A 25,931-nucleotide genomic window follows, 5' to 3' on the forward strand; every position below is an offset into this window, starting at 1 on the left:
TCCTCTGGCGTTACGACTCCCCGGCAGCGGCGTTTTTGCCATTTCAAGGTGGCACGTTTCAACAGGCTTTCAACATTCTCTGCAATGGCAGTATTTGGCTGCTGAGAGCTACATGGGTTCAAGCCCAGTTTCTTCAGTCTGGTCTACACTTGACTTTTGTCATTCTGAGCAACCAGACTCTCATCCGCTGATGAAGTATAATGTTGTCAAATTTCGCATGTTGGAGGTCCGTACCAGGGGCATGTGCTAGGACCCAAGAATTAAAAGCGCCAAGAAACCAAAGATAACTAAAGCCCGGTCCCTGTGAAATTCACATGCTCGTACATAGCCCGTCCCGAAGTTGTACAGTCAAGGGACGCGGAAACGATAATAATCCCGCGTCAAGAGGCATTATTCATAGTCAACATCTCGATGTGACATGTGCAGCTCAGTCGTACAAGGAAACTACTGTGCCAAGAAGGGGGAACTTCATGGGTGAACCTTAAATAGTTCGGATGAGAGACAACAAGGCAGTGATCTGCAATCAAGTTGATCAATCAGTTTATCGATCTGCTGTAACTCAATTGACAGGCTGTCCCAATCTCGGTATGTTTATTGTTAGAATATCTTTACGTATCCTATACGATATCCCTTGTAATTCGACCGAACAATTGTGCTTCATATCCGTAGATACAGCGCTATTACCAGGAGGTACGCAATACCTATTTTAGAGCCGGAACCTACTGTACCCAGGCCATGTTACATCCCAGCCAGGGGATCAACCTTGTACCTGCAGACACGACATGAGGCCGTGATGCGTAGTATCTGACGTGTCCTCTCCTTTGTCAGCTTCGACAAACACAACCTTGTGATTTGATTCGACAGTAGGTAATGTCGAGTAAGCAAGAGGTTGGTAAACTGTACAGTGCTTCATGTGTGTGGTGTGCCAGAAAAAGAAACGCTTAGAAGTGGCTTTGTTTCAAGCTTGCATGTGGCTTTTCCTTTGTCACCTCTTCCCACCACACGAGTCGGCTCAACAGGTAGCATGTCCTTGGTTGGAATATCACTGGTCGAATTTCTTTTGAGAGTGTTGAATGAGTCAAGTTCAAACGTCTATGTTCAGTTCTATGTGCAAGTCTAAAGTCTAAAATGGTTGGTCAAAAAGGGATGATCCCGTCTTTTTGAAAAAGGAGCTTTTGCGCCCCGTGGTATATACAAGAATTGTATGTAAAAGTTTCTCTAGACATGGTCTAGGTTCCAGTGAGTGTAAGAATCTGGGTAATGTAGAACGAGTGCCAGCCTCAACCCTCTTGCTAATACAAGAAGCATCAAGCCCGTGATGGTGCATAAGCGCGGAAAAGAGTGACGCGGCTTTGCATAGTTTGGAGAGTTCCAAGGTATGGAACTCAAGTCCTGTTTTGTCCTTGTCTTGTATGGGTAATCCAATCATCCATAAGCGCCAACTGCTCCAGCCCAAAGGTCTATAACGAAAGGCCTCGGTATTGCAACACACGAGGGGTATCTTTCAGGGTATGTAAAACGAAACTCGTGTAGTGTAGAAAGGGGTTCATGACATCGTCAATGCGGTGTTCAACGCCGCGGCATGAAAAGGTGGAAAGGGGGAGGGAAGAAGTGAAGAAAAAGGGCCGCTTGGGCAATGGCAGTAGGGGCACCTAAGCACTGTAAGGACTGGCACCATCACCGAGGGTGGTGATGAGGTCAACCTCCTCAGTGACCTTGGTCTGGACGTCGTCAGGGAGCCAGTAGGCGTTGTCGCAAGGGAAAGACTCGCAGCCAGACATGGGGCTGTTGCCAGCCTTGGGCCACATCTGCTTGACGTTGTCCTTGTCGTTGGGGTCGACAATAGCAGAGACGTCGAAGTAGGTCTTGCCGTTCCAGCCACCGAAGGTGACCTCACCGAGCATACCGGGCTTGTCCTCATGGCCCTTCTGGACAGCGTAGAAGTTACCGATGTACTTGTCAGGGAAATCGACAGTAACTTCCTTAGCACTGCTGACAGTGACGGACTCGGGTCCCTCGAAGCCAGGGTCAGGGGTGAAGATGATGGTGCGCTCCTTGTCATCGAGAGTAACAAAGGTGACGGTGGCAGCAGCAGCATAGGTAGCAGAGGCAACGAGGCCAATGAAAGCGGTAGCGAACTTCATTTTTGCGGTTTTTGGTTTGGATTGAGAATTGGATTGTCAAGGTTTCTCGATTGTCGTCAAGACAAGAGTGATAAATTTGTGCAGCGTCTGATGAAAGACTGAATCAAGACGTGGTAGTCAAAGTTACTCCGAGTGATGGAGTAGATTGGTGATGATCGAGAACTAGCTCGTGGATGTTGTTCAGGGATTGTGTAGATTCGACTTCCAAAAGGAATGAGAAGCTTTGAATCAAAGGAATGATCGTCCGAAGACAAGAAAGTGATCCGAAACGGAAGGACTGTGTTGTGTGTTGATCTGAACAAACATCTGGAGAAGGGGGAACAGTCCCGTTTTATAAACGAGATCTGAACATGATTGAACCCAAAGACCTGGCACCCCCATCCTCTCCGTCTGCCATAGTTTGTGAGTTGATTGCTAGACGAACAGGGTACGTACTCAAGATCAAATTTGTCAAGGAAAACACTCGGCGCCTCAGTGGAGACAAGACACGAGGAGGTTGTCCTAGTGTATTGACCCGTCGGACCCTACAAAAAGAGTTCCCGGTGGTGTTGTGGGGTGGTGAGGACCGATGTGATAAGAACCACTTCGTCGGCCAACACAGCATAGCACGCACAGGACAGCGAAGCACGGCAACACTGTACAGGAATCACAATCTGCAAGCTTGGTGATACTGAGGGCTCTCCTCTCTTCTCTCCCCGCATGCCCACTCGCTGTGATGAATCCTAGCCTCCCTCGCATCATCCAAGGCGGTACTGTTGTTGACTGTATGTACATACAGTATTTTGTGTACACCGCGGTGCCTGTCCTGATGGTGGTGTGGACTCATTTTGGTTGTTCCTGACTGGCCCGTGAGATGCCTGTTAACTGCGGCCCGGTTCTATACATAAGCTTTCACGAACAAAGGGAGGTAAGGCCGTTGTTTCATGGCTCTTTCAAGGTTGTCTTGTCTGCTCTTTGTAAGGGACCGTTTTGACGAACTCATTGGCCGCTTCGAAATGAAACAATTTGCCCAGCTAGAGCCTCAATTCAAACATCAGTTCGCACCCGAGACACTGGAGTACATTAAGTGCGCGACAACAAAAGACAACATCCAGAAAGACGGGAAGGTAAAACAGTACAGTATGAACTTGTAAGGCCTGTCGGGGAGCAAAGAGCCAGCTCGAGATGCGAGTTCTCCTCGGGCCATTTTCATATGGAACCAGAGCAACGCTTCCCTGTCAGTCTAGTCCTACAAACCGGCACAGAAAAGGCGCCTGTCAGCGATTCAGCGTAGCCGCTTCCAGTTCCGCGGCTGGGTACAGTACCGTACTGGCAGAATATGTATGTAAGCTGCAAGGGTGTGGCCAAGCTGGCAACTACCACAGGGGAACCCACAAATTTGCTCTAATTTTTCTTCTAGCTGCATGTCGGCCTGGTTCTGCCAGCCACTTCTGGTCCCTTATTGGTTGTACGTTTGCCACCAGTGCCTGGTACCTGACAGGCGTCCATGTGGTCGGACTGTCGAAGGCTTGTTTCGAAGACTGCTCAGCACTGAATGGGTGTGAGAATGGTAGGAGACACGCAGAGGCCCAGGAACATTGAGCAGGGATAGTTGTAACCTGAGGCTGAAGGCGCACGTCAGCAATACCGTACTTTCCTCCTCCCACTTCGCTGCCAGTGCTTTGCCGGGAATAATGTGGTCCTATGCAAGCACTTACTACGTAGTGCACAACAACCTGAGACTTGGTGAAAACTCTGAATATCCTGGCCACGGACAACGGACAACCGCTGACGACAGTGTGGCTATTTTTGCTCGGTATGTCTTTATTGATCACACGTGGATACTGAATCAATGAATTGGAGCTATTATGGTTTTCTGAATCTGAAAATTCAAAACAGAGTTTTCAGTGCGGGCACTAACAGTCGAACATTCCTGACGGCCCCGTTGAGCGATGCCGTCATTATTAAGCTCGTCTTTGCAAAAGTCAAAATTTGGTCCGGCACGCGACAGCCACTCTGTCACTTCACAGGGCCAAGACCCTGTTGAAAGGCTAACCGAATGATTCAGGCTTGATTAATTGACCACCTATACCCAGGAGAAGGACTGAGTCGGTGTATGTTTGCATCTGACACGTTGCGCTGTCATTTGAGCATAGTTGTGCAGGATTTCCAGACCGTTGACTGTGCCTGGCGATCAACTGTCCCTGAATGCCACGCTTCATGAAAGAAAAACTGAGCATCTCATCGGGAACCAGGGTAGAGCTGCCGCGTCACCAATCATCAGCTAGAGCACATGCTAAAAAGACTTACATCCCTGTAATCCACGATCAAAATGCTGGGTCATTGATTCATCACCCGTCCAAGCGAAGTAGCTTATACTGCAGAAGCGTTGGGGATATTAAGGCACGAAGATGGCAAGGTGGGGTTGGACCGCAAATAATCACAATGGCGTCCTCTTTGCTGGACATCTGTGATAGTAATGTTCTGTGATAATTAGTTACGCCTTGCAGGTTGTGTTGGCCGAGTTTCCTGCCTGAGGCGCCCACACTAAGGCATGGAACTAATGGAGTCGTATAAACGGAGTGGGAACTGATGAAAAAAACGCTTTCTTGGTGCGTTAAAAACGTCGCGGACTTTCTTCCCACTTGGTTCTTGAGGCCGTCTGTCCAACACAGTATAGAACTGTCATGAACGGTGCCAACGCCACACGGCTTTAGCACCGTTCTCGAATCGTCGGCTCAGTCCGGAGAGGCCTCTCTCCTGGACGTTCTGCGGCCAAGCTTCCAAGTGTGTGTGCGTGCATGTGTAATTACTTATTAGTGTGCTGCTATTACCCAGTATTCCTTTTGGCAATCCGTCCGTTGCCACGGGTTCTGTCAAATTCAGTTGTAAGGTCTGACGTACATTCATAACACGGACGGCCTTGTTGTTGATGTGTCGATCATTGTTTTTGAACAAGGATTGTGCCAAAGCTTTCTTGATCTATATCGGAGTCGACCCGGATTTTATTGTTCGATCAGGCACGATCAACAGCATCTTACCTCATACTGTATCTGACTGTACAGTTGATAGCACATCCGCCAGACATAACCAGGCCTCGTAGTTCCATGACCAGTGATGTCCGTCAACAGATTCGTCGTTGCGAGTCATCGCAACGCAACTGCTAAATCTGAGCCGACTCCGAATCGGCCTGCATGAAGAGGAGGGCTAAGCACCGTACTGCTGTCCAGTCTTTTTGGACACTGTTGTCAAAACTTCCTTCAATGCAGCTATAACCAGGATGCGCATAGTGTCAGGTTCTGGGTCTTATCGTTCAGTTGACCTAGTCCATCGTGGCGGAAGATACAGCAGAGTTTTCTTCTCCTAGTCAGATGGAGTATCCAAGTAATCAATGAGTCGTTTGTGACTGGTAGATGGCGACTGAAATGCTACCCAGCAAGTTCCACAATTGAATGTCTGACTTGTCAAATGCCCTAGTTTTATGTGGTGCGCTACTTTTGCGTGCAGTCGAGAACAAAGTGCCAGTGGTTGTGATCTAAGAGTAGTAGGTAGTAGTAGGAAAGATCCACAACTTCGAACACCGACCGGCCACCCGGCCGCCGTCCTGAAGTGTGGCCGAGAGCGCTGGATCTGATCCGTTACCGAAGAGAGCCCCGCTCGTGGTCAAGTTGCCGGCACACTTCGGGCAAAGAACAACCCCCTCTGTTATGATGCAACGAGGTATCGCTCGGACATGAGAACAAGGTTCGTAGTCAAGAAAGTAGAACGAGTGAGATGCGGAAATTCGCTCACACAAGGCTTGGTCAAGCAGATGGATGGCATTAAAATGCATAGCTCCTTGGCCAGAATGTGACGAGAACCGAGCATTGTCATGTTGACTCCATGTGGTAGGAATATTCGGACTGTGTACGCAGCAATCTGTCAAATCAAGTCTAACTGACTTGGCTAGCTCTAGCACCAGATGATTCGGCTTCAAACGTCGTACTGTAGTGTGATGGTGCTTGACTGGTTGGGGCAAAGGCATCAGGCAGAAGACTTTTCACCATGTCCGGTTAAATGGCTGAAAGGTAGGTAGATTCTAAGAACGGGGAGCTTCCTGTATCAAGGTCAATCTCAGAGAGAATCTACTTGCGCGGACGTTGCGTCCAGCGCTAGGTTGCTGCAATCCGCCAGAGATGGTGTGCGCGTTCATCATCGGGCAGGAGCCTGGAAGCTTCCACAAGCTGTGTTTGACATTATCGCTTGACGTCCAAGTTTTTCACGCAGTCCGGTGGTGTTTAGGCTGGTTTGCAAAGGGAGTAGAAGTGAGGACCGAGTATTGAAGTGCACAACGCTTGTACAACGGACGTCGTGGGAGTATCTTTTGTGGTTTCGAATTTCTGTTTGGTCCAGAGAACAAACGCAAAACGATACAAGGAAGCGTCTTGGTGGAAAATGACGGCGATTTGGGAGAGTCTTTTCCTGAAAACATTGAAGTCACGGTCATGCTTCAGTCGAGGGGTGAGTGGGAGTGCCGCATGATCATGTTTCTACTTTCAAGGGTCACGTGCCCCAATATCTGGGCACCTACCCTACGTACCAAGGCGTATTCCATCTATACTACTCCAATCTGAAATAATGCATCCATTATTAGCAGTACCTACTAAGATAAATATATCGAATTTCCATTTTAATTTCTGATCTTTAGCTTATTCTCATACTATGGCAAAAACCATGATCTTAGCTACGTACGGTGAAAAGAGACTATCTTGACGTTCTGTTTCACCAGGTAAGTTTGGACTCCTACATTTGAACTCCACGACAACTTAAAGCGCCACCAATGGAAAATTTGAAGAGACACAGACGTAGAAGACACAAAGATTCCGAGGAGCTGTAGATATTGACCTGGCAAAAACATGATGGAGTTATGTTGTATACACAAAAGCTGAGTTCAGATTTAGTAGCGACAAGTCGTGAGTCTGCGTTGCATGATGATAAACTTTTAGATGCCGTATGCCATCTTTGTTTCATCGTTTGACAATGAGATGGATTTGAAGTCATAGTATTTATATCTTGTCTAAATACACTGTAAATGATAATGGTGATAACGAGTGAGTGGACAGATGACTCCAGAACCAGACGATTGGCATCAGACTCTTTCTCAAATACATATCCAGTCTCGCCCGGCCTACTAAGATCTGGCACAGGCGCCGTGCATAAACTTCTAGATGTCGGAAACATAATGCCGAACGACATAGAGCTCGTTTGCATGCACTCTTCAATCGGCATCTCCATTACCAACCTCCTGATATTCATCAATGACATCTATGGTCAGGTACCCGCTGTTGCCCCAGAACTTTATTCAAGCATAATTGAATCTCTAGTCCAATAGAATCTCACCTATTCCACAGCATTTAAGCATGATGCTGTGATGTTTCGAAATGCTTCATGACGACAAGAGTTGACTTGACGCGTCTCTCACCTCGTACTCCTTATGTGTAGCTTTCATGGCTTGATGGAACTCATGTCAACCACGCGGCTTCCTCCGTGACGTCCATACTGATCAGAGATGCTCCCACCATGCACGATTCGTCTTTAGTATCCCATGATCGTCGAGGCAATCTCATAGCTGTTCTGTAAGCTCCCATCAAGTATAAAGAGACCATATTTCCCCTGGTGAACTTGGTATTCTACTATCATCCTGACACCAATCATTCACTTAGAGATCAACACCAGTCAAGAGACTTATTCACTCGTTACCAAGATGAAGACCATTCAGACTCTTCCCGTGGCCATGCTGCTCTCAGGTGTCATTGCTGGAGAGTTCCCATCTATGCCAGGCATGGGTATGAAGGGTGAGGAAATGTCTGCCCCAACCAAGCCGCCTGCTACTACTGGAGGTAGCATGGGAGGCAATTCCAACAACTGCCCTCCGGCTGTGAGTCGAAATCATTGTTTCACTTGAGTCCATTCAGACCTAACCTGCCTTAGGTACCCGTCACCGTTACGGAGCCAGTTTACATTACCGTAACGGGTGAGTAAACCATTTCTACCAGACATGTCTTGTATGAGACCGGCTGAACCATGTTGTTAACACCTGTATAGAATGTCCAATGGCCCCGGAGGCTCCTCCGCCTCCAGCAGTGCCTGTACCTCCTCCTCAGGCCACCAGCCCTGTTCCTGAGGCGCCTGCTCCGCCTGCGCCTGAAGGGCCTCAACCACCATCTCCTCCTGGTGGAGAATCGGGCCCTCCTTCACCCGCTGAGGAATCTGGCCTTTCACCCCCCAAGGAAACAGGTCCCAGCACCAGCCCTGAGAAGCCCATTGTTCCTCCTCTCTCTGGGCCCTCCCAGACCCCAGTTGGCCCCCCTGCCATACCCGTTGCCGCTGGTACCAGGGAAACTTGGAGTTTGGGAGCTCTTGTATTGGCAGGAGTTTTTGCTCTGGCACTCTAGTTACCTACCTGTTTCCCGAGGATGCTGCTGTGCCCCTAGGTGTTTTTACTTCCCTGGATAAAGATGCTTAGAACAAGTCTCTTACATCACGCCACATATGGGGACTGCTGGTTGACAGCAACTATGGGTCAAACATCAATGAAGGAACTTCCACTATGTTTCTTGTACTCAACTAGGTAGAACATTGGCATGTACCGTTGGGTATCCTTTAATTGAAACACTGGTTCTGAATTTAAGCTTGCTCTAGTGACGGGATTATTAGATGGCCAGTGATGAGAAATTACTTTATTTCTTTTGGTCTAAATCATTGGGTATAAACTACTCTGTACTGCATACATATTCTCTCGTATGTTGAAAAACACCTTTCATCAAGTGTCGTTGGCATTAGGATTGGGCGTTTACTTGTCTTTGCTGATACTCCTAGCTCAGCGGGTCAAGCATCCCAGTTGCCTCCATGCGCGATCGAACCTCTCGCACAAGAGCCTTTGCTTCTTCCACTTCAACACCGTCTTGGCACAACTCTCCCGCAAGACGAGAGGCTGTCATGTAATCTCCGGTTCGCATCGAAAACTTGGCAAGCCACATACGCGCTTTGCTTGTGGCTGCTGTAACTCCTGTTCCCTCATTGTTTGAATTCTCGTCGTTCTCGGCGCCATTTTCAGAGCCAGCTGGCGAGTCGTTGTGAATAGCAATCGACTCCGCCGGATCAGCTTCAGCGCCACTAGCACCACCGCCATCTTCTTGAGCCACACACAATTCCATGTATGACCTGGCCTCCTCTTCTTCATCCAGATTATCGTACATGACTGCAATCTGTAGGAGGATATCAGGATCCATATGACCCGTGGCGCTACGGCTGCCAAGCAGATCTCCGCTGCCAAAGCTACTGCCCACATCATAATATGCATCAGCGAGCAGTGCTCGTTTTAGCGCCTTGATGCCGTCACGCTGTCGGCCCATCTTCTGCAGACACGAGCCTACGGCCATCCACATTTTGCCATCCCACGGCCGAAGACCAGCGGCCTTTTTGTAGTACCATAATGAGTACGTATGCATCTCCAACATCTCGTATGTTTGACCCAGGCCGTACCAGGCCCGATAGTCCCGACGGTTCACGTCAACTGCCCGGCGGTACGACTCGATTGCTGCATGAGTATTTTTGAGTTCGACGTATTCATGACCCATCAAGGTCCATGCTGAGAGACATGACCGATCAAGTGTCAGAGCACGTCGGAAATACTGAACGGCTTTCTCATGCATCGAGAGTAAAGAGTAATAATTCCCAATCACGACACAAGACTCAGGTCTAAACTTGTCGACACTGGAGCAAAGGTGTCCGAGGAATGCTAGCTTTGGCCGAAGATTGAGGACGTAAAGGATATTGGAGTAATGGTCTAGCGAATCCAACCTATGGGGATGGAGCGCCAGCAGTCGAGTAAAATGCTGTTCAGCAGCCATCAAGTCCTTGGCGTGATAAGCTAGCAATGCGTTGCATGTGAGGAGGAAAGAGGATGTAGGGAATATTGAGAGAAGCTGCTCTAGAGAGTTGGCGAGACCAGGACCCTGCTGGTAGAGTTCAAGAGAAGTGTGCAAGTGAAACATGTAAGAGACAATGTTTTGGGGACAATGCCTGGATATTCGATTCAACTGAGTGGGCGTCAGTAACCCAAAGCGCGTTAGACAGTTACATGTATGACTTACATCCTCAACTCGAGATATTAACGACGTCATTTCTAACCAGCAACCCCAGTTCATGGTGTACTTGTGCACGCTTCGGATAAAGTATTCCAATGCCTTATCATCGTTCTTTTCCTTGGCGAGCACCATTCCATATCTGCCAAAGGTGATTAGTTGAGTAATTATAGAAACAATAATTTCAGTACTCACAAATATTCAAGCCACCCCTGACTGCCCAAGACTTCATCGTCTTCTGTCGTTCTCTCTTCGAACCAAGTTGCCAGAAAGTGGCCTATCACAAGTAACTGTTTGTTCGCCACTGTTCCGAGGTCCTGAGGGCCCATAACCATCTCAGAATCTTCATTTCTGCGCTTTTCCCCTGACATGAATTTGGCGTAGAGTGCTAGGAACAAACTCTTTTGGCTGAGCTTGGGAAGGGGTACTCCCGATGCCTCAGGCGCTTTGCTCTTGCCCTTGCCAGCTGCAGAAGACGCGGAAGCATGGTCCACTCGAGAGGCAAGGACGCTGGAAAGAAGTGAGTCTGGGAGAAAAACTGCAGCGCATCGATCGTATTCTCGGCAGTCGAATAGAGATTTGGCTAAAAGGTACTTGCTCAGCTCTCTAGCCTCGAGTATTGCTTCTTCAGGGTCGTTATTGGCGGTGAATATGGGAGAGACGTGACTGGGATCTGCAGGATTGATGTTTTCCTCATCATCATCGGTTTCGGGAAGCGCATTTAGTAGTTCGGCGGCCCTGGTTCTGTCAGTCTATGCGCTAGTGGGAGCTATTGATGGGAAGGTTGTACCATTTTGAAGATTGATACAGGCATCTTTCCGAACATTTGACCACAGCGTCTTGTAGTGCAGCGCGCAACTGTGAAATTTCGTGGGCGCTGAGAGCCATGGTTTGTTGTTTTGAAGTGTTGGTGGGGTAGCTTTGAAATGGAATAAATGTCCCCAAAGGAATGCGCAGACGCGCTGTATTTTGAACGCTAGATCAGTAAAGATCTAGAGCTCGAAATGAGTTGATAGGTACTCGAGACACAAGAATTGGGGGTTGTTGAGGGTCGTGGGGTGAGGATTGAAGGTGTCATGAGCATGACCGCTTAGCGTTTGACTTTCATCATGTTAACAGCTTAGATAGGCGCGCATCACAGGTCCGTGCCTCTTATATCAAACACTGTATTACAGCACTGTATGTAGTACGGGAACGAATATTAATGTGAACCAAAGCCGTTGAACATGTTATTCGTCATTGGTAGTACAATAATTTCAAAAGTTTGCTAATAAAAAAGAAGAAAGTGTCTCGTGATATAAAAAGACTTTGTTGATACTGATCTCTCTGACCAATATTGCAGCCATCCACTTCCATTCACTTACACTCATTTCCAACATTAGATGTTGTGTCACAACGGCTCTAGTAGGAACTCAAATTGGCCAATACTCCGAAAGTTGGTGAGACAAAGGATAAACTATCAGTTTTCTATATGGATACAAAGTTTTATTCGCATCAGCTCAGAGCTGACAATGGTCTTATTATGGTGTAGCTTGTTCAAGAAGCAAGGATAGCAAATTGTAGAATAAAGTCGAGTCTGATCACATTAATCATGCCTTGCCTCCTAGCACGATAAACATTTTCTAATATTCTTTACTATTTGGTGTTGAATTGCTAAAGATTCTATGTTTGGATACAGGCTTCGCTTTTCAGCTACCAAATCGACAAGCAACATATCTAGAGTCATAACCAACTTTCGAGAACCAATCTACCAGTGTTGAGGAGAACAACATAATGTACCCCAACAGAGCTGTCAGGATATTCCCCTGTTTGATGTGTTGGACACCGGAAGTCAAGTGCCCCAACTACGTGTTCCTCAAGCGAAGTATCTGTGTTGATTGCGAGGTAAAGCAACCCCATTCATATCCAATCCTTCCGGCACGCCGCGACCAAGTTTCACAATCTAAAATCTTAATCAGAAAATGCGTAGGCAGTACGGCGAGAATGAGCAGATTGCCTCACAAGTCCACGAGACCCTTGTGCGATACCTTCTCGATAAGTATTCCGAGAAGGAGGGTATCACCTACGAAAGGATTAACGCGTACATCACAAGCGCCAAAGAAGTCAACGTGGACAACGTTCTGATTGTGGCGCTGGACTATATTTTTCGTAACTTTAGCGAACTGTATCATACGGTATGCGATGCCGTTGACATGGCAAGGGATAAGGGTCCTGTACGATGGACGGCAGATAATTTGGCCGAGAGACTTGAGAGGGTGAAGAAGGAGCAAGAATGGGAACAAAAGGGGGACGCATGAATGAACGATGAAGCCTTTTGGGGCGATAGGTAAGAGTTAGTCTTTGGGTGGGCGATCTAGAACTTGCTGTTATGGATTCAGAACCGTTTTCTTTTAGAGCTGGGGTTTGGCGCAAACGTTCGAGCTGTCAACTTTATTTTATATCTCACCGAGTCACGGCATGCCCATACCATCCATCTTCTCTGAGTAGACTTTGCCCAATAGCCCGTGCCAATGGTGCCACAGGAACTGAATCAGTCACCGGGGAGCTTTCTGGATAGACTCTTGCCACAGCTGGCAACCGTTTATTTCAAGGCAGTGTAAGCTCTTCTAGAACTGAGCTGTGCCTTGTACACTCTTGTCTTCATCAACCTTTGCAGATCCGGTACAGAATACTCTCTGGCCAATGGAATGGGACGAGTGGCCCAGTCAAACAGCATGTACCACAGCGTTCGAATGGCTGTGAATATCAGCGATGTCTCACAGAACGAACGTCAGTTACAACATTGTACAATCCTCTGCAGCACGTGCGAACCGAATCATCGCGGTATCAAGGTCCGTCACGGTCGGCGAGAGAGAAATGGTATAAGAGCGAGTGCACAAGACATGCCATGGAAAAGCAAGCCCAACCTTTGGCCAAGCATGTCTCAAGAAAGCGATAACCTCGTAAGCGATATATCGATTCCAAACCTCCTTGAAGAAGTAGAAAAAGAACAAAGTCCACAGAAGATTATGCGTTGGCCCTGTAATCACCACTGGGGTAGCAGGAAGTGTAACGAATATGTCCACTCCTTGGGAGCAAAGTGCCTGGACTGCACGGTATGTACATGCGCGTGCATGTTCCTGTGAGTAGCCGTCATTGATGAGACGTTATTGACAAGACTCGCCAATCCAGGATCGCAAAGACATGGACAGTACGCCAACGCATACTCGATTTGCGCATATGTACGATGTGGAGCAATTTGTTGAAGGGTTTCGCAATGCAGGACTCAATGCAGCGTGCGTCGTTGAGATGATGAAGGACGGTGCATCGGAAAAGTCCTTACGTGAAGCATTATGCGTGGTTCAGGAGAACGATGCCGGATGGTATGATAGGATTAAGTGTGTCGTCCCACAGGGGATTAGTCGGTACAAAGCAGAAGAAGGTAAAGGCGAGGAACTGGTGTATGTACAAAGCAGGTAGACATGGAGTCTGGAGCTAGAAGCCCGTGGGTTGCAGAAATCCTGATACAGCTTCCGAGACAAAATAATTTAAATAGTATTTACTTTATACTGTCTTAGGCCCTCCAATAGAAAAGAGCCTCGTGATAAAGAAACATTTTTATTTATTTAAATGCTGCTGGGTAGGCCTAGGAAGATATGGAGAACCCTTTAGGTTGCATTCTCACCGTTGAATAAATCCTCAGCTGCCGCTAAGTTCCCCAAATCTCACCGCCTAATTAGGTCCCCTGGTCCCTTAAACTTTGCCATGTTAGTCCTCACCGAGCAAATCAAGAGTGGACGTCGGAATACCCACCCGCGAGCATTCAGTCTACCTGGGAGGGGCTCCCGACCTGCCCCTCTTTCCTTATTCTTTTCGCGAATTGGGGCAGGAGGGGCCCTTCAGGGTAAAAGAAAAGTTGGCCGCTGGAAGCATAAGAGACGAAATTAGTAGGTCAGTTAATGCTAGTTAGACTATGACTTTAGATCATTTATTTTTATACCCTAAAGCCTGAAGGTTAACTTTTCTGCTACCCACTAGGGGCCATCCATCCACTGACCAGTTGCTACCTAGGTAGGTATGTACCTACCTCTGATCAACTCCATCCGACTCTAATTTCCTTCTTCTTTCCTGCTCATATAAAGAGGTCTTTTCAACTACTCTTGTTTCTGACTTGACTACTACTCATACAAACCACCAACAATGGCTCAACAAACTACTCTCGAGGAGTTCAACTCCGTTTACCCCAAGCTTGAGGAGGCTCTCCTTGATCAGGCTCGTTCTTACAAGCTCCCCCAGGAGCAGCTCGACTGGTACAAGAGAGTAAGTACCGGATATGAAGCTATTCCCAGCTCCCTGAAAGCTAGCTAACATGCCACTTCAAAGTCTCTTGAGGCCAACCCTCTCGGCGGAAAATGCAACCGTGGCATGTCCGTCCCCGATTCCGTCTCCCTCCTCCTCGAGAAGCCCCTTTCTGAGGAGCAGTACTTCCAGGCCGCCACTCTCGGCTGGATGACAGAGCTCCTCCAGGCTTTCTTCCTCGTTTCCGACGATATCATGGACTCCAGCATCACCCGTCGTGGCCAGCCCTGCTGGTACCGTCAGGAGGGTGTTGGCATGATTGCCATTAACGACGCCTTTATGCTCGAGTCAGCCATCTACACTCTTCTCAAGAAGTACTTCCGCACCCACCCTGCCTACGTCGACCTCATCGAGCTTTTCCACGAGACCACCTTCCAGACCGAGCTCGGACAGCTGTGTGACTTGCTCACCGCCCCTGAGGACCGCGTCAACCTTGACAACTTCTCCCTCGAGAAGTACAGCTTCATCGTCATCTACAAGACCGCTTACTACTCTTTCTACCTCCCCGTTGCGCTCGCCCTCCACCAGCTCAACCTCGCTACCCCAAGTAACCTTAAGCAAGCTGAGGATATCCTTATCCCTCTCGGAGAGTACTTCCAGATCCAGGACGACTACCTCGATAACTTTGGCAAGCCCGAGCACATTGGTAAGATTGGTACCGATATCAAGGACAACAAATGTTCTTGGCTCGTGAACCAGGCTCTCGCCGTTGCCACCCCTGAGCAGCACAAGATCCTTGAGGAGAACTACGGCCGCAAGGACGATGAAAAGGAGAAGGTCATCAAGAAACTCTACGACGACTTGAAGCTTGAGCAGCTCTACCTCGACTACGAGGAGAAGGTCGTTGGCCAGATTCGCGAGCGCATTGCCAACATTGACGAGAGTGGTGGCCTCAAGAAGACTGTGTTTGAGGCCTTCCTCGCCAAGATCTACAAGCGCAGCAAGTAAGCTGGATTTTAAATGTAATAAAGAGGACATGAGATAGACGGTTGAAGTGCAAAAGTTACTTGTCTAGCGAAATCGCCTCACATCCATATACACTATGTACCGTATAGACCCTATACCTCTAATGAAATGAATCAATGCAAAACAACTTTTCAATGATTTCAATTCCCACAAAATAAAGCATGAACCTAATAAAAGGATGGTGCCAGCCCATCTTGTGCACAGTATCGTGTCAGGTCATGAGCTCCATATGAAGATTTTGATGTCTGAAAAAAAAAACTCCCAAAATAAAAATGAGACAGGTATAAGTTCAGGCGTAATCTGATCTTGAATGATAAACCCAATATCAAGTCATTTATCCAAATTTTCCAAATCTGCACCTCCAAGGTTCTTAGTCTAGTCGGCTTTTTCAACATAGGAACCGCAAACCCATGGCGACATAAATCCTTTGACTTTAAAACCAGAGGCATAACTGCGTAAATCATAACGACATCCAGCGCGTCAACTATAAATAGTAAGATTTCACCATCAACTTATATTCTTGATGGCTGACCAACTGTCCCAGCGCGGTCGATCAACGGCCCCCGCGGACGAGGATCACGGCCACGGGACTGGTCGATCGGCGCCGTCATCTCTCGGCGTAAAGAGCGGATTGGCACAGGGGGGACAGGAGGAGCATGGCTTGGTGGCGGCTGTATTCCTGCAGTGGACCGGCTCCGAGGGCGGCTGCCCATACTCATGGTAGAGGATGATGAAGGAATACGAGGCTGGTTGATAAGACCACCAGAAGTGCTGCGGGTGTTGAACATATTATTGTTTTGACCACCTGTGGCAAGGCTAATCAGAGGGCCACCCGTCGGGGCCTTGATACCATGACCCTTATTCTTTTCACGCCAACGAGGTGGTTCTGGGAAACTGCTGGTCAGGTTTACCAACGGCTGTGGGATGTCGGGAACCTTTTCAGCCATTGGTCGTCGATTCGTATCCCGAAGGGATTTACTGCGGTGGCTTGGCCGAGCAGATTGGTCTGTACCTACAGGAAACCACGACTTCGAGTCTGTCGAGGTTTCCTTAGGGGCTGTAGGTGAGAGCACGCCACCGTTCAACAAAGAGGGTCCCTCTGTGAAAGCTGCGTTCGTCGAAATGTAACTATTGTCGACTGGCGTCTTCTCATGAACCTTGCGCTTCTGCTCGTAACCCTGGCCCAGCAGCGACGCCCCCTTCGTGAAAGCGGAGTTCGTAGTGGTGGGACTGACCACAGGTGTTCGTTCTGCTATTTTGCGTTTCTCCTCATAGCCTTGACCCAATAGTCCAGTTGACGAAAACTGTTTTTCATCAACTGGTGGTGACCTGTGCTTGTTATGTACCGATTTGGATTTGGACAACGCATTTGATTGTTTGCAAGTGGCTTTGCGAACGAGCCCAGTCTTGAACTCAGGGTCGGAGTCAGGCTCATTTTTGTTCTGGTCCAGATCCTTACCAAACTCCTCTAGAGGCTTGTCAAATCGGTCCATATCGAGGAGTGGCTGGAAAGCGCCTATTGTGTATGGAGTCTCATCGACAGAGACTTGGGTGCTATGTCCTTTGGCAGCCGTACTCTTGGATCTGGACATGGCCTTTGGAGTTGTGCTGTTGCCGAAGCCCATAGAAATTTGAGATGCCTTGTCCTTTTTGTCTTTCTTTTCAAAGTCGACTTGCTTGTTGACCAAGTACCAACTTCGCCAGCGTTGCACAAGCTCCAAGAAGCGCCTGGCAAGTTGTCCATCCTCGGTACAGAAGAAGTGGACAAAGTTTTCGCCATTGGGAAACACGAAGGTCTTCTGCTGGCTTTTTACGGCATAACAGAAACGTCGCGGTGCTTTTAAATGACGTCTGGCCTCGCTTTCCCTTGGTGTGTAAATATCAAAATCTGACAGATGACACAGAACAGTACTATCCTTGTCTGAAGCCTTTGAGTCAGGCTTCTTTGAAGCATACATCTGACCGGATTCTAGCAGAGTGATCCATCGTTTGTTCCATTTTCCCGGTCTTGATGAATGGTACATTTGCAAAGTGAAGCCAGGAGGAGGCGTTGGAGACCGCGGTACCGATTTGATGTCAAGATCGGGATCATCGCTTTGCGAAATATCATTGGTAACAACCAGGAGTGAGTTCTGCTGGTCACGATCCCATGAATTCATGACATCGCGGATGCGCTCGTAACGGCGAAGACGTCGCTCGAGACCCAGCTCGACATAGCATTCGATCAGAATGCTGGCCTTGGGGTCAATATCATGACTTGTCAAGTTGGCAGTCGAATAGATAATATCTACAGGAGAAGTGTCGACATTGACGGGTAAATTGATCACTGAAGAGAGGCATCGTACACAAACACGCTGAAGAACCACTATGTCAGTTACCTGTAGCACAATCTTAAAAGCAGTGTGCGAAACTCACCCTTTCACCTCCATTGATGGCAGAAGCTGGTGCATCAGTGCCCGGCACTATGCCTTTGCCTCCTTGCGCTATAAAGCTCATTTTTTCTGGTGAAGAAGATTCCTCAGGACTGTTGGGACAGCTGAAATCCAAAGAAGAGATGGTCGGTGCCCCAGGACTTGGCGTGCCGGGCTGGCTTGCTACAGCATTCGACCGCCGGGTGAGGTAGAGGAAAGGAAGCTTGTCAAGGACAAATAATCGTGGAAATCTTGGAGAAGGGGTTGGAGGTGGTGCGTATAGGCGCGCAGGGTCACGCTTCTTCTGCTCAGCGACGATGCGATCGTTCTCAGCCTCAAGACGGGCAACTACCTTAGCCACACGTTCGGCTTCTTGTTCTTGTCGCTCAAGTTCTTCTCGTTCAAGTTTTGCAGCGTTCTCAGCAGCTTCAGTATTTATGCGTAAAGCAAGGAGATTGCGATGTTTGAACCGTGCAATGTCACTGGCGGACGGTACTGTACGGAGTATAGGCGACTCTGGCGCTGGGAGGTCGAAAATAGAGGTTGATGGACGGTGTTTGAAAGAGTCAAGGCCTCGGGGACGACTGCGACTGCGACTAGGGCTTCGGCTAGCACTACGATCACGACTAGTTGAGTGCGCAAGATTGTGTATGTAGTCGTGGTTTAGAGTTGGCGATCGCAGAGGTAGAGGTTTGGAAGCTAAGGATGAAAGCGATGGTAGTGGGATGTTTGTGGTTTTTGGCAATAGGACATATGACGGACTGGCCAGGGGTGTACTGGGGCCAGACGGGACAGCGGGCGACGGCGCGGTTTGAGAGTCTGGCGCTAAATTTAAATTACTTGATGCGCGAGCAAAGCTTTGTCCATATGGTGACACCAACACCGACGGAGCTGGCGACTGGACGACTGAAGGCCCAGATGACAAGGAATCTTGGCGGTGTCTTGTACTTTTCTTGTCGGTGTCAACTGCTCCCACCGCAATTCGTGGAGAGAGACTGCCAATCACCCCAGCCAAGCTCTCCGCCAGACCCTTGAAAAACTCTGCCCCACGAGTGCCGACTGAAACAGTGGTCGGAGGCGGTGATGTTGGGAGTGGCGGCGAGATGATACGCCGCCGTTCTCCTCTCAATGTGAGTAAAGAGGTGACACTTTTGGATCGACGCCGGATGACTTTTGTAGATAACGTTGGCGAATCTAGTCGTGGGTAACAGTCTCCATCAGCCAGATGGGACCCTTCCGGTGGTGAGCTAGTATATACTTCGAGAGTTCTTTGAGATACAGAAGAAATGCTTTTCTCATGCAAGGTTCGATATTTGGATAAGTCTGGTATTGGCGGTTTCTCATTGTCAATTGAATACAACAAGTAATCGTGAAATTGCACCGGGACGCCCGCAACCGCCACTGACGATGCCATATCAAAAGCGCCGCTAAAGAAAGTGTTCCTGCAGTGGTGGATGGACCCTTAAATAGCGCTGATGCAGCCCTATCGGAGTAGCGACGGCCCTGAAACGCTCCAATATTTTCGGTTCGATCCGCCGTTGTATTTCGAAGATTGGTGAACAAGTCGTCAATCAGAAGGGATCGTCAACAGGGTTGCCTTCTGGAAGGTTGAGACGAAGTTTCGTGAGATATAGAGGTTCACACCGGGTGAATTGTTTCGATCTCTGACAAGAAAATCATTACTTCGTATTGATGAAGTCACTCAGAAGGAGAAATCCCAACTTGCAATTTTTTAAAGATTCTGGAGGCAGTCGACGAGAAAGAGAACAACAGAAGGCTCAGGGGGACTCCTACTCTACTAAAGGACATACCGCTACGGAAATAATATAGAGCTCCTGAATATTTTCTCCCTCGATAGAACCGGCTCCTTTTACTTAGAATCAAGTAATGTAATACGATTCGACGTAATAGTAGAGATGGTATGCGGACCTTGCAATAATAAGAGCTCTGGTATGAAGCCAGATACGTACCTTGGATACGGAGGGCCGAGTTCCAAAGTCATCCCTTGTTAAGGTGGTTGAGCGGCAAGCGCCCATTCCATTACCAACAGCGATGCGATTCATGATTGACGAGTTTATTCCCCATATTCTGATAATGCCTAAAGCGCGATCGACGATCACACCTGCTTTCTTCGCCCACTGAGTTTATGAAACCCGGCGAGGCTTTCTTAGCGACCGTTGCTCGAGAACAGAAACGTGCCCATTTCAGAGTATTTATTCGAATCCAATACAGTGTGGCGTTACAAGAGTCTATCTTAAAGGAATCCAGACCATAACCTCTAACAGCATAGAGCGTTTATGGGTCAGGCATTGATTGCTTTAATACGCTGAAAACCAAATCATCACTCTTGGCACCTATTCGACACTCCAGTGCGATTGAGGCGAAGCCCATGTGAAGGGTTTGAGGCTCCCTCTCTCTTTTGTCTTGGGATCTCACCATGGCACGGGCTACAATTTGAGACATACCCCCTTTTCCACCGCCTAGCACCACCCAGACCACTTGAAGAAACACTTCGTCTCGTCTGAACCTTGTATTCAGAACACATGTCTGACACATATTTGACCAATCTTCACTGGCGGAGAGAAATGTGTTCGCCCTTATTTTCGAAACGCGCGAACCTCGCGTCTCCACCAGCCTTTAAAGTCGCACGTTGAAACATCAATTCCCAAGTCTTTGAGCGCCTTTGTGCTCAGGTGGCAGTCGTAAGGTCGCTGCACACTGGCATTCGGGTCATTCCCCTCTGTGTTGGGTGTGATCCCTTCTGTCGACAGACCCATGATTTCGCCAAACAGAGCTACTATCTCATACTTGGTCATTCGATCTTCCGAAGAAAATTGGAGGATACCGGGAAGAGATGCCCGACTGTTGCTTGGGGTGTCAAGATACTTGACCGAAATGTCTGAAGAAAACTGTCAGCAAAGTCGTCCTGTTCCTGGCACTCTCAACAAGTTGTAACAGAGCCTGGACGACGCCATGGTTTGCCCGAGACGGGTTGGTTCAAAATATGGTTAGACATACCGTGACAAACTCGACCAATGTCTTCCGTGTTTGTGGGATAACGAATAGCCCAGTGGTCCATGTTGATTTGAGCACCCTGTGTTTGTGCCTTCCACAGAGCGTCCATCAAAACGTTGACCGCGCTCTCAGACGGTGTCTCGGCATTTCCATAGAGAACAGGAACTCGAAGCACAACACCCAAGCCTTCCTTACCAGCTTCCTTAAAGGTTTCTAAAACAGCACGTTCGCCATCGAGTTTAGTCTGGCCATAGAGGTTGGTAGGTCGGGGTTCAGCGTCAGCTTCGTATGGAGCATCTCCGGGTACGCCAGGGAACACATAGTCAGTAGAAATGTAAATGACAAAAATATCTCTTTCAGCGGCCAGTTTGGCAAGTGCCTTGCTAGCAGCGACATTGAGTGCTCTGGCTCCCTCGGGGTCTTTGTCGACCTTGTCTGGGAATCGCTGCGCAGCGCCTTTGAGAAGCACAATAGTCAGTACTTATATGGCCAAGAGCTATTCAACTACTTACAGTGGACTATGACATTGGGCCTGCGTAAGTTGGTTATAAAGGTTAGCCTGATGGCACGATACCGGGAGAGGAGTGCACGAACTTGGTATCATCTAGAAAATTTGCTACTTCATTCTCATTGCCCAAGTCGACTTTGAAAGTGCTGATTCCATCTGCACGGGAAAAGCCTGTTCCTTTGACCTCCCAATTTTTGATACCAAAAGCCGCAGATACCTCTCGACCCAAGAGTCCAGTGGCACCTGTAACAAGAACAGTACGATCAGACATTGTTGATAGTCTGTGATTTGGTAATGATACTCAAGTTCGAAATTTACCGGTCTGAGGTTTGGTTGAGCATAAGTTGAAGTAGCGTGATGAGAGTTGAGACGTCATCGCTTCTTGATAAGGTGGGGTCGTCATGAGGGGGGGCAGAAAGGACGTTGCACTTGTCATGAGAGCTCTGTACTCCTCACCTTGCAGCTGAAGAGGAGACAATCAAAACTTGGCTTCTAACAGAGCCTCTATACCACAGTAGTTATAAATGTTTAAGCTTTGTTTCATGGTACTATTGCATTGTCATGTCAATTCAACAGGGTTTATATCTCATTGTAAGTGGTGCGACTGATTGACATAGGCCTTTTTACATCCAGTCTTCCAATTTATCCAACGTGCCTACTCATCACAACTTATATCATCTTGCTTCCTCATATCAATATGTGTGTCGTTAACGACTTGACACTAACCTTTTCAAACCTTGATTTACCTGTCCCGACGAACTGTTGCACTCCCTGCCCAGATTTCTCATATGATCAGAGCTATAGGTTAGTGGCGCTATATCGGATATCATAAAACAGGGTGCCCTTGCCTAGTCAACTCATGATTTGCATGTGCCTGGGTGCAGATTTAGATCTAGCTTGGAGTTAATTGGAACTGATCTATCACATAACATAGATTGTTTGATATGCACACGGGTGGATGCGCGGTTGGAAGCTTAATAGCCGCCGCGTGCTTCGAACGGGCGCGATAGTCTTTGACACCAACAACCAGTTGAACAAGGCCCTACCCACGTTGGTACTATTGTCAATGATATTCCCGTTTCAGTAACAATCGGTATGCCCGACGGAATCTAAACACCCAGTTGGCCCAACATGCAGCCTCATGCCTGCTTATACTCGTGAGTGTGGCCTGAACAACAACCAAACTTTTGGCACTGATGGGCTGTGCATCGGAATGTGTCTGGTAGCTCTGGCTTGCAGACTAAAGAGTGCATCGTCTGACCTCCTATGACTTCATTAGTGGATTCGCGGAACCAAATCCAGTCTACGCGGCGGGCCGGTCCGGCCAAGATCCTCGAAGACTATGGGTACAAGACGGTGACTTGGGGTATACGTTGAACAGTCTCTTGAAAAGGCAAATATCAACCAGTCAGCCATTGGTCCAAGGGACCTAACGCCACTGTAAGGGTGTGAACTGGCAGCCCTGGAATGAGGCTCCGTGATTACCTCTACTCTCGATGCTCGTGACCGATCAGAGTCTCCAGCTTCGATACCCTATCAAAATTGACCACCATGGCAGACGAACCATCTGAAAACCGGATTCAATAACCTTATCGTTCACCGCCGATTGTAATTGAGCGTAGCGTATTTCAAAGTTCTAAAAAAGCTGAAGTCGAGGCTAGGTTGGCCTCAAAGCAACATAAGGGCTCAGTGCAGTATTCTCGATACAAGCGAGTACCCCTAAAGAGTGAACTATTGAACATTGCTCCGCGAGCTATATAGTCCAGCAACGACCAGGTTTATACTGTCGGTTCTGCTATAACTTGTGGCAGTATCAGTGGCCCTAGGTTTAAGGAGTGGATGAAGTCGGCACTTTATGTATCACTGCTGGTATAAATGTCGTTGCCGCCTGTAGAAGCCCAAGGACAAACAGACAGCCATCTGTATGATGCGTGCTCACCAAATCGGTCATCCATACCCGACTTGGGTCTGAAATTCCATTGTGGTCGAGGCAACAGGGGTCTTCAAACAAATGCATCGTGATGTGGCATTGATGAGACATACTGTTGGGCGACTCACACCACCATTTATACCACGATGCCACCTTCACTGTTTCCTATTTTTCCCACGCCCCATAAGCCCCCAGTAATCGCTACCATCTCAAGAAGGGGTGGAGTATCTCAAAGGTGCCAGAGCACGATGGCCTAAGAGCTTTATGTGTGGCGGCCATATCAGGAAATCGAAATGAAGGGATTCGCCGTTCGATATAGATGAATTTTAGAGCTCGAGTTTAACATCTGTCGACGGAGCGGACTCTTAAAAGCAACAAATAACCAAGCGATTGGTTCGGGTCGGTTAACATGTGATCGAGTTTGGAATGAGGTGGGGACTTTAATTATCCTTGGGATAATCGCAAATTCATACACAAATCGCTCGCTCGTTATGCTCCTGAATCCATCACTCCAAGCATTCCGTTCTCGCTTGGGAATTTATAAGTCTTTTGTACTCGAGTTGTGTGCAATGATGTCTGGGAGAACCCGCTGTTAGTATCTGTCTCTCTCGATGCCCATGAGTTTCTTACTTCACTGATCTTAGCGCCAATTTGTGTTCTGTATCCTCAAGAGGTCGCTGCTTGCAAATACCAGGCCTCAAAGCGAACGGCAACGTTGATTGATATTGCCACCCAAAGAGCTGCTGGAACTTATCTCTTTATATCAAGTCTCAACAAACGGAAGGAACTCATCTCTCATAAACTTGGCGACGTTCGCGCAGTATCAGGACGAGCGATTGGCCGACAACACATATACGAATACTTGTGTTAAGGAATCATCGTACCTCAGAAATGTTCTGGATGCCGGTGGGGGCGTACTGAGGGTAGGAAACGTAGCGAAAAGGGGGATGACCCGTCTGAATGTCATCTCCATACATTTCTGGTTTCTTCAGCCTCGAGAAACGTCGCGATACGTATCGCACGCAGCTTCGGTATCTGGTACCAATGGAGCATTCCCTACACCAGCATCATTGCTGTCGACATACAAGTTCGCTAGCAAGTGCTCGATGAAACCTCGTGTACCTATGTTCAGTAAAGGCCGGCGATGGGGCGTGCTGGACATATAGAGCACATCCCCAGCATCATCACGCACCTGGACATGCTGACCTAGGATACAGACACCAATATCTAGTATTTGCTGTGGAGCAGACTCGGGCTCGAGAATACACCTTGAACTGCGATCAAATCCGATAGGAGTCAGACTTGATGGGTTGAGAAGCTCAATTTGTCAGACCGAACCACAACGCCCTGAGAATTAGCATGGTCTCATCTGGTTCTAAGGTGCCGTGGTGGTTCGCCCGATGCCTCGTTCCCCAATGATTGGCTTATCGCGTCCTCATATGATACAAGGCCATATCGATAAGAGGTCGCGTACAAAAAGCAGGCATACCGAGTAAGTCAGCGAGGCATGGCGAAACAGGAAACAATGGATGATGGGTACCAATGTCCAAGCCTATAGCTGTTCAAGCTGTTTGAGAAGAAGAACGAAGCATGGCTAGCTGACCAAGGTCGTACGATGCGCTTCGGATCACAACCGCGGTTATGCTCAACCACATGGTTAATGAGTCGAGACTGCAATCAAAACGAGGCTGGGAGGATTCTGTCACTTCAACACCACCTCAAACGCGTCGTTAAATTTCCAGCTTTGTTTTGACGGTCTGATGTCCGCATCCGTTAATGGAGCAACTGACCCCTTGGTTACCCACCCCAGTAACTTGACTGCTTGTGTGCCCAGGATTCTTTTGCCTTCTATCTAAAATTGCGGTTAGCCTAGGACTTTCATTGTGAATGTTACCTTGTTGGCAATTTGCTTACTCGTGGATGGGCAGAGATAGGTCACATACACGTTATTCTTAGTCGAACATTGCAGTATGTGACAGATACCTAGGTAGGCATGTAGAGGAAGTTGTGGATTGGAAGATTCGGAATATGTAAATGAATATGGATATATCTAATATACTTGTTCAAAGTTGTTCGCTTGGTATCAAGTGGAGAGAGTGATAGCAAACCAGGTAGGGAGCTACCTTCCATGAGGTACTTGGAGGCTATTGCCTTTAAACATAACAACCCATCGGATGTCTCAGATACTACAAGTAACTTTTCGAGGTAAGAACTAAAAAGATACACAGGGGGCGTGTCTGTCAACCTTGTCCATGTAGAAGCCGCATACGTCGTTTTGCTAGTGACTTGTGTCGCGCCTGCAAATTTCTTCCCCTGTCATCCGTCACCTTCTGCCTCTGTCAACTATCTGGTCCTTCTTGCTATCATCATTCTCAGATATTGCACTGCAATCGAACATTAGATTTGGATACGGAATAAGTCGTGCGTTTTGCATGAATACCTATATCCCTTCACTCGTATCACCCTCTACCCTCTAAGTTCAACGATAAACAACTGTCACGACATCTTAGCGAC

General features: G+C 48.1%; 7 protein-coding genes across 7 annotated transcripts; 3 read left to right on the forward strand and 4 right to left on the reverse strand.

Annotated features, from left to right (window-relative positions):
- Positions 1 to 1,652: 1,652 nt before the first annotated feature.
- Positions 1,653 to 2,144, reverse strand: EDB82DRAFT_526298 (uncharacterized protein; the record flags this gene model as incomplete). Its single annotated transcript, XM_025726677.1, has 1 exon — positions 1,653 to 2,144. The coding sequence occupies one exon, from the start codon at positions 2,142 to 2,144 to the stop codon at positions 1,653 to 1,655; it is 492 nt and encodes a 163-aa protein (XP_025581220.1).
- A 5,475-nt stretch (positions 2,145 to 7,619) lies between these two features.
- Positions 7,620 to 8,780, forward strand: EDB82DRAFT_538013 (uncharacterized protein). The gene is made up of 4 exons (XM_065609306.1): positions 7,620 to 7,738; positions 7,826 to 8,040; positions 8,094 to 8,136; positions 8,208 to 8,780. The coding sequence occupies exons 2-4, from the start codon at positions 7,867 to 7,869 to the stop codon at positions 8,555 to 8,557; spliced, it is 567 nt and encodes a 188-aa protein (XP_065463801.1). The 5' UTR covers positions 7,620 to 7,738; positions 7,826 to 7,866; the 3' UTR covers positions 8,558 to 8,780.
- A 48-nt stretch (positions 8,781 to 8,828) lies between these two features.
- On the reverse strand, positions 8,829 to 11,332 carry EDB82DRAFT_463360 (anaphase promoting complex subunit 8). The gene is made up of 3 exons (XM_065607889.1): positions 11,040 to 11,332; positions 10,445 to 10,987; positions 8,829 to 10,391 (listed from the first exon to the last, which is right to left on the reverse strand). The coding sequence occupies exons 1-3, from the start codon at positions 11,135 to 11,137 to the stop codon at positions 8,978 to 8,980; spliced, it is 2,055 nt and encodes a 684-aa protein (XP_065463802.1). The 5' UTR covers positions 11,138 to 11,332; the 3' UTR covers positions 8,829 to 8,977.
- Positions 11,333 to 11,888: 556 nt separating this feature from the next.
- EDB82DRAFT_213428 (uncharacterized protein) lies at positions 11,889 to 12,741 on the forward strand. The gene is made up of 2 exons (XM_025726682.2): positions 11,889 to 12,133; positions 12,208 to 12,741. Exons 1-2 carry the CDS (start codon positions 12,023 to 12,025, stop codon positions 12,544 to 12,546), a joined length of 450 nt encoding a protein of 149 aa, XP_025581224.2. The 5' UTR covers positions 11,889 to 12,022; the 3' UTR covers positions 12,547 to 12,741.
- Positions 12,742 to 14,242: 1,501 nt separating this feature from the next.
- Positions 14,243 to 15,673, forward strand: EDB82DRAFT_538016 (isoprenoid synthase domain-containing protein). Its single transcript, XM_025726684.2, has 2 exons — positions 14,243 to 14,548; positions 14,612 to 15,673. Exons 1-2 carry the CDS (start codon positions 14,429 to 14,431, stop codon positions 15,533 to 15,535), a joined length of 1,044 nt encoding a protein of 347 aa, XP_025581226.1. The 5' UTR covers positions 14,243 to 14,428; the 3' UTR covers positions 15,536 to 15,673.
- Position 15,674: 1 nt separating this feature from the next.
- On the reverse strand, positions 15,675 to 19,815 carry EDB82DRAFT_503901 (uncharacterized protein). Its single transcript, XM_025726685.2, has 2 exons — positions 17,969 to 19,815; positions 15,675 to 17,907 (listed from the first exon to the last, which is right to left on the reverse strand). Exons 1-2 carry the CDS (start codon positions 19,376 to 19,378, stop codon positions 16,066 to 16,068), a joined length of 3,252 nt encoding a protein of 1,083 aa, XP_025581227.1. The 5' UTR covers positions 19,379 to 19,815; the 3' UTR covers positions 15,675 to 16,065.
- A 367-nt stretch (positions 19,816 to 20,182) lies between these two features.
- On the reverse strand, positions 20,183 to 21,758 carry EDB82DRAFT_557765 (uncharacterized protein; the record flags this gene model as incomplete). The annotated part of the gene is made up of 4 exons (XM_025726686.2): positions 20,183 to 20,863; positions 20,983 to 21,435; positions 21,492 to 21,511; positions 21,574 to 21,758. 4 exons carry the CDS (start codon positions 21,756 to 21,758, stop codon positions 20,562 to 20,564), a joined length of 960 nt encoding a protein of 319 aa, XP_025581228.1. The 3' UTR covers positions 20,183 to 20,561.
- Positions 21,759 to 25,931: the final 4,173 nt, after the last annotated feature.

The sequence above is a fragment of the Fusarium venenatum genome, assembly GCF_020744135.1.
Source record: "Fusarium venenatum strain MPI-CAGE-CH-0201 chromosome Unknown EDB82scaffold_3, whole genome shotgun sequence".
NCBI lineage: Eukaryota > Fungi > Ascomycota > Sordariomycetes > Hypocreales > Nectriaceae > Fusarium > Fusarium venenatum.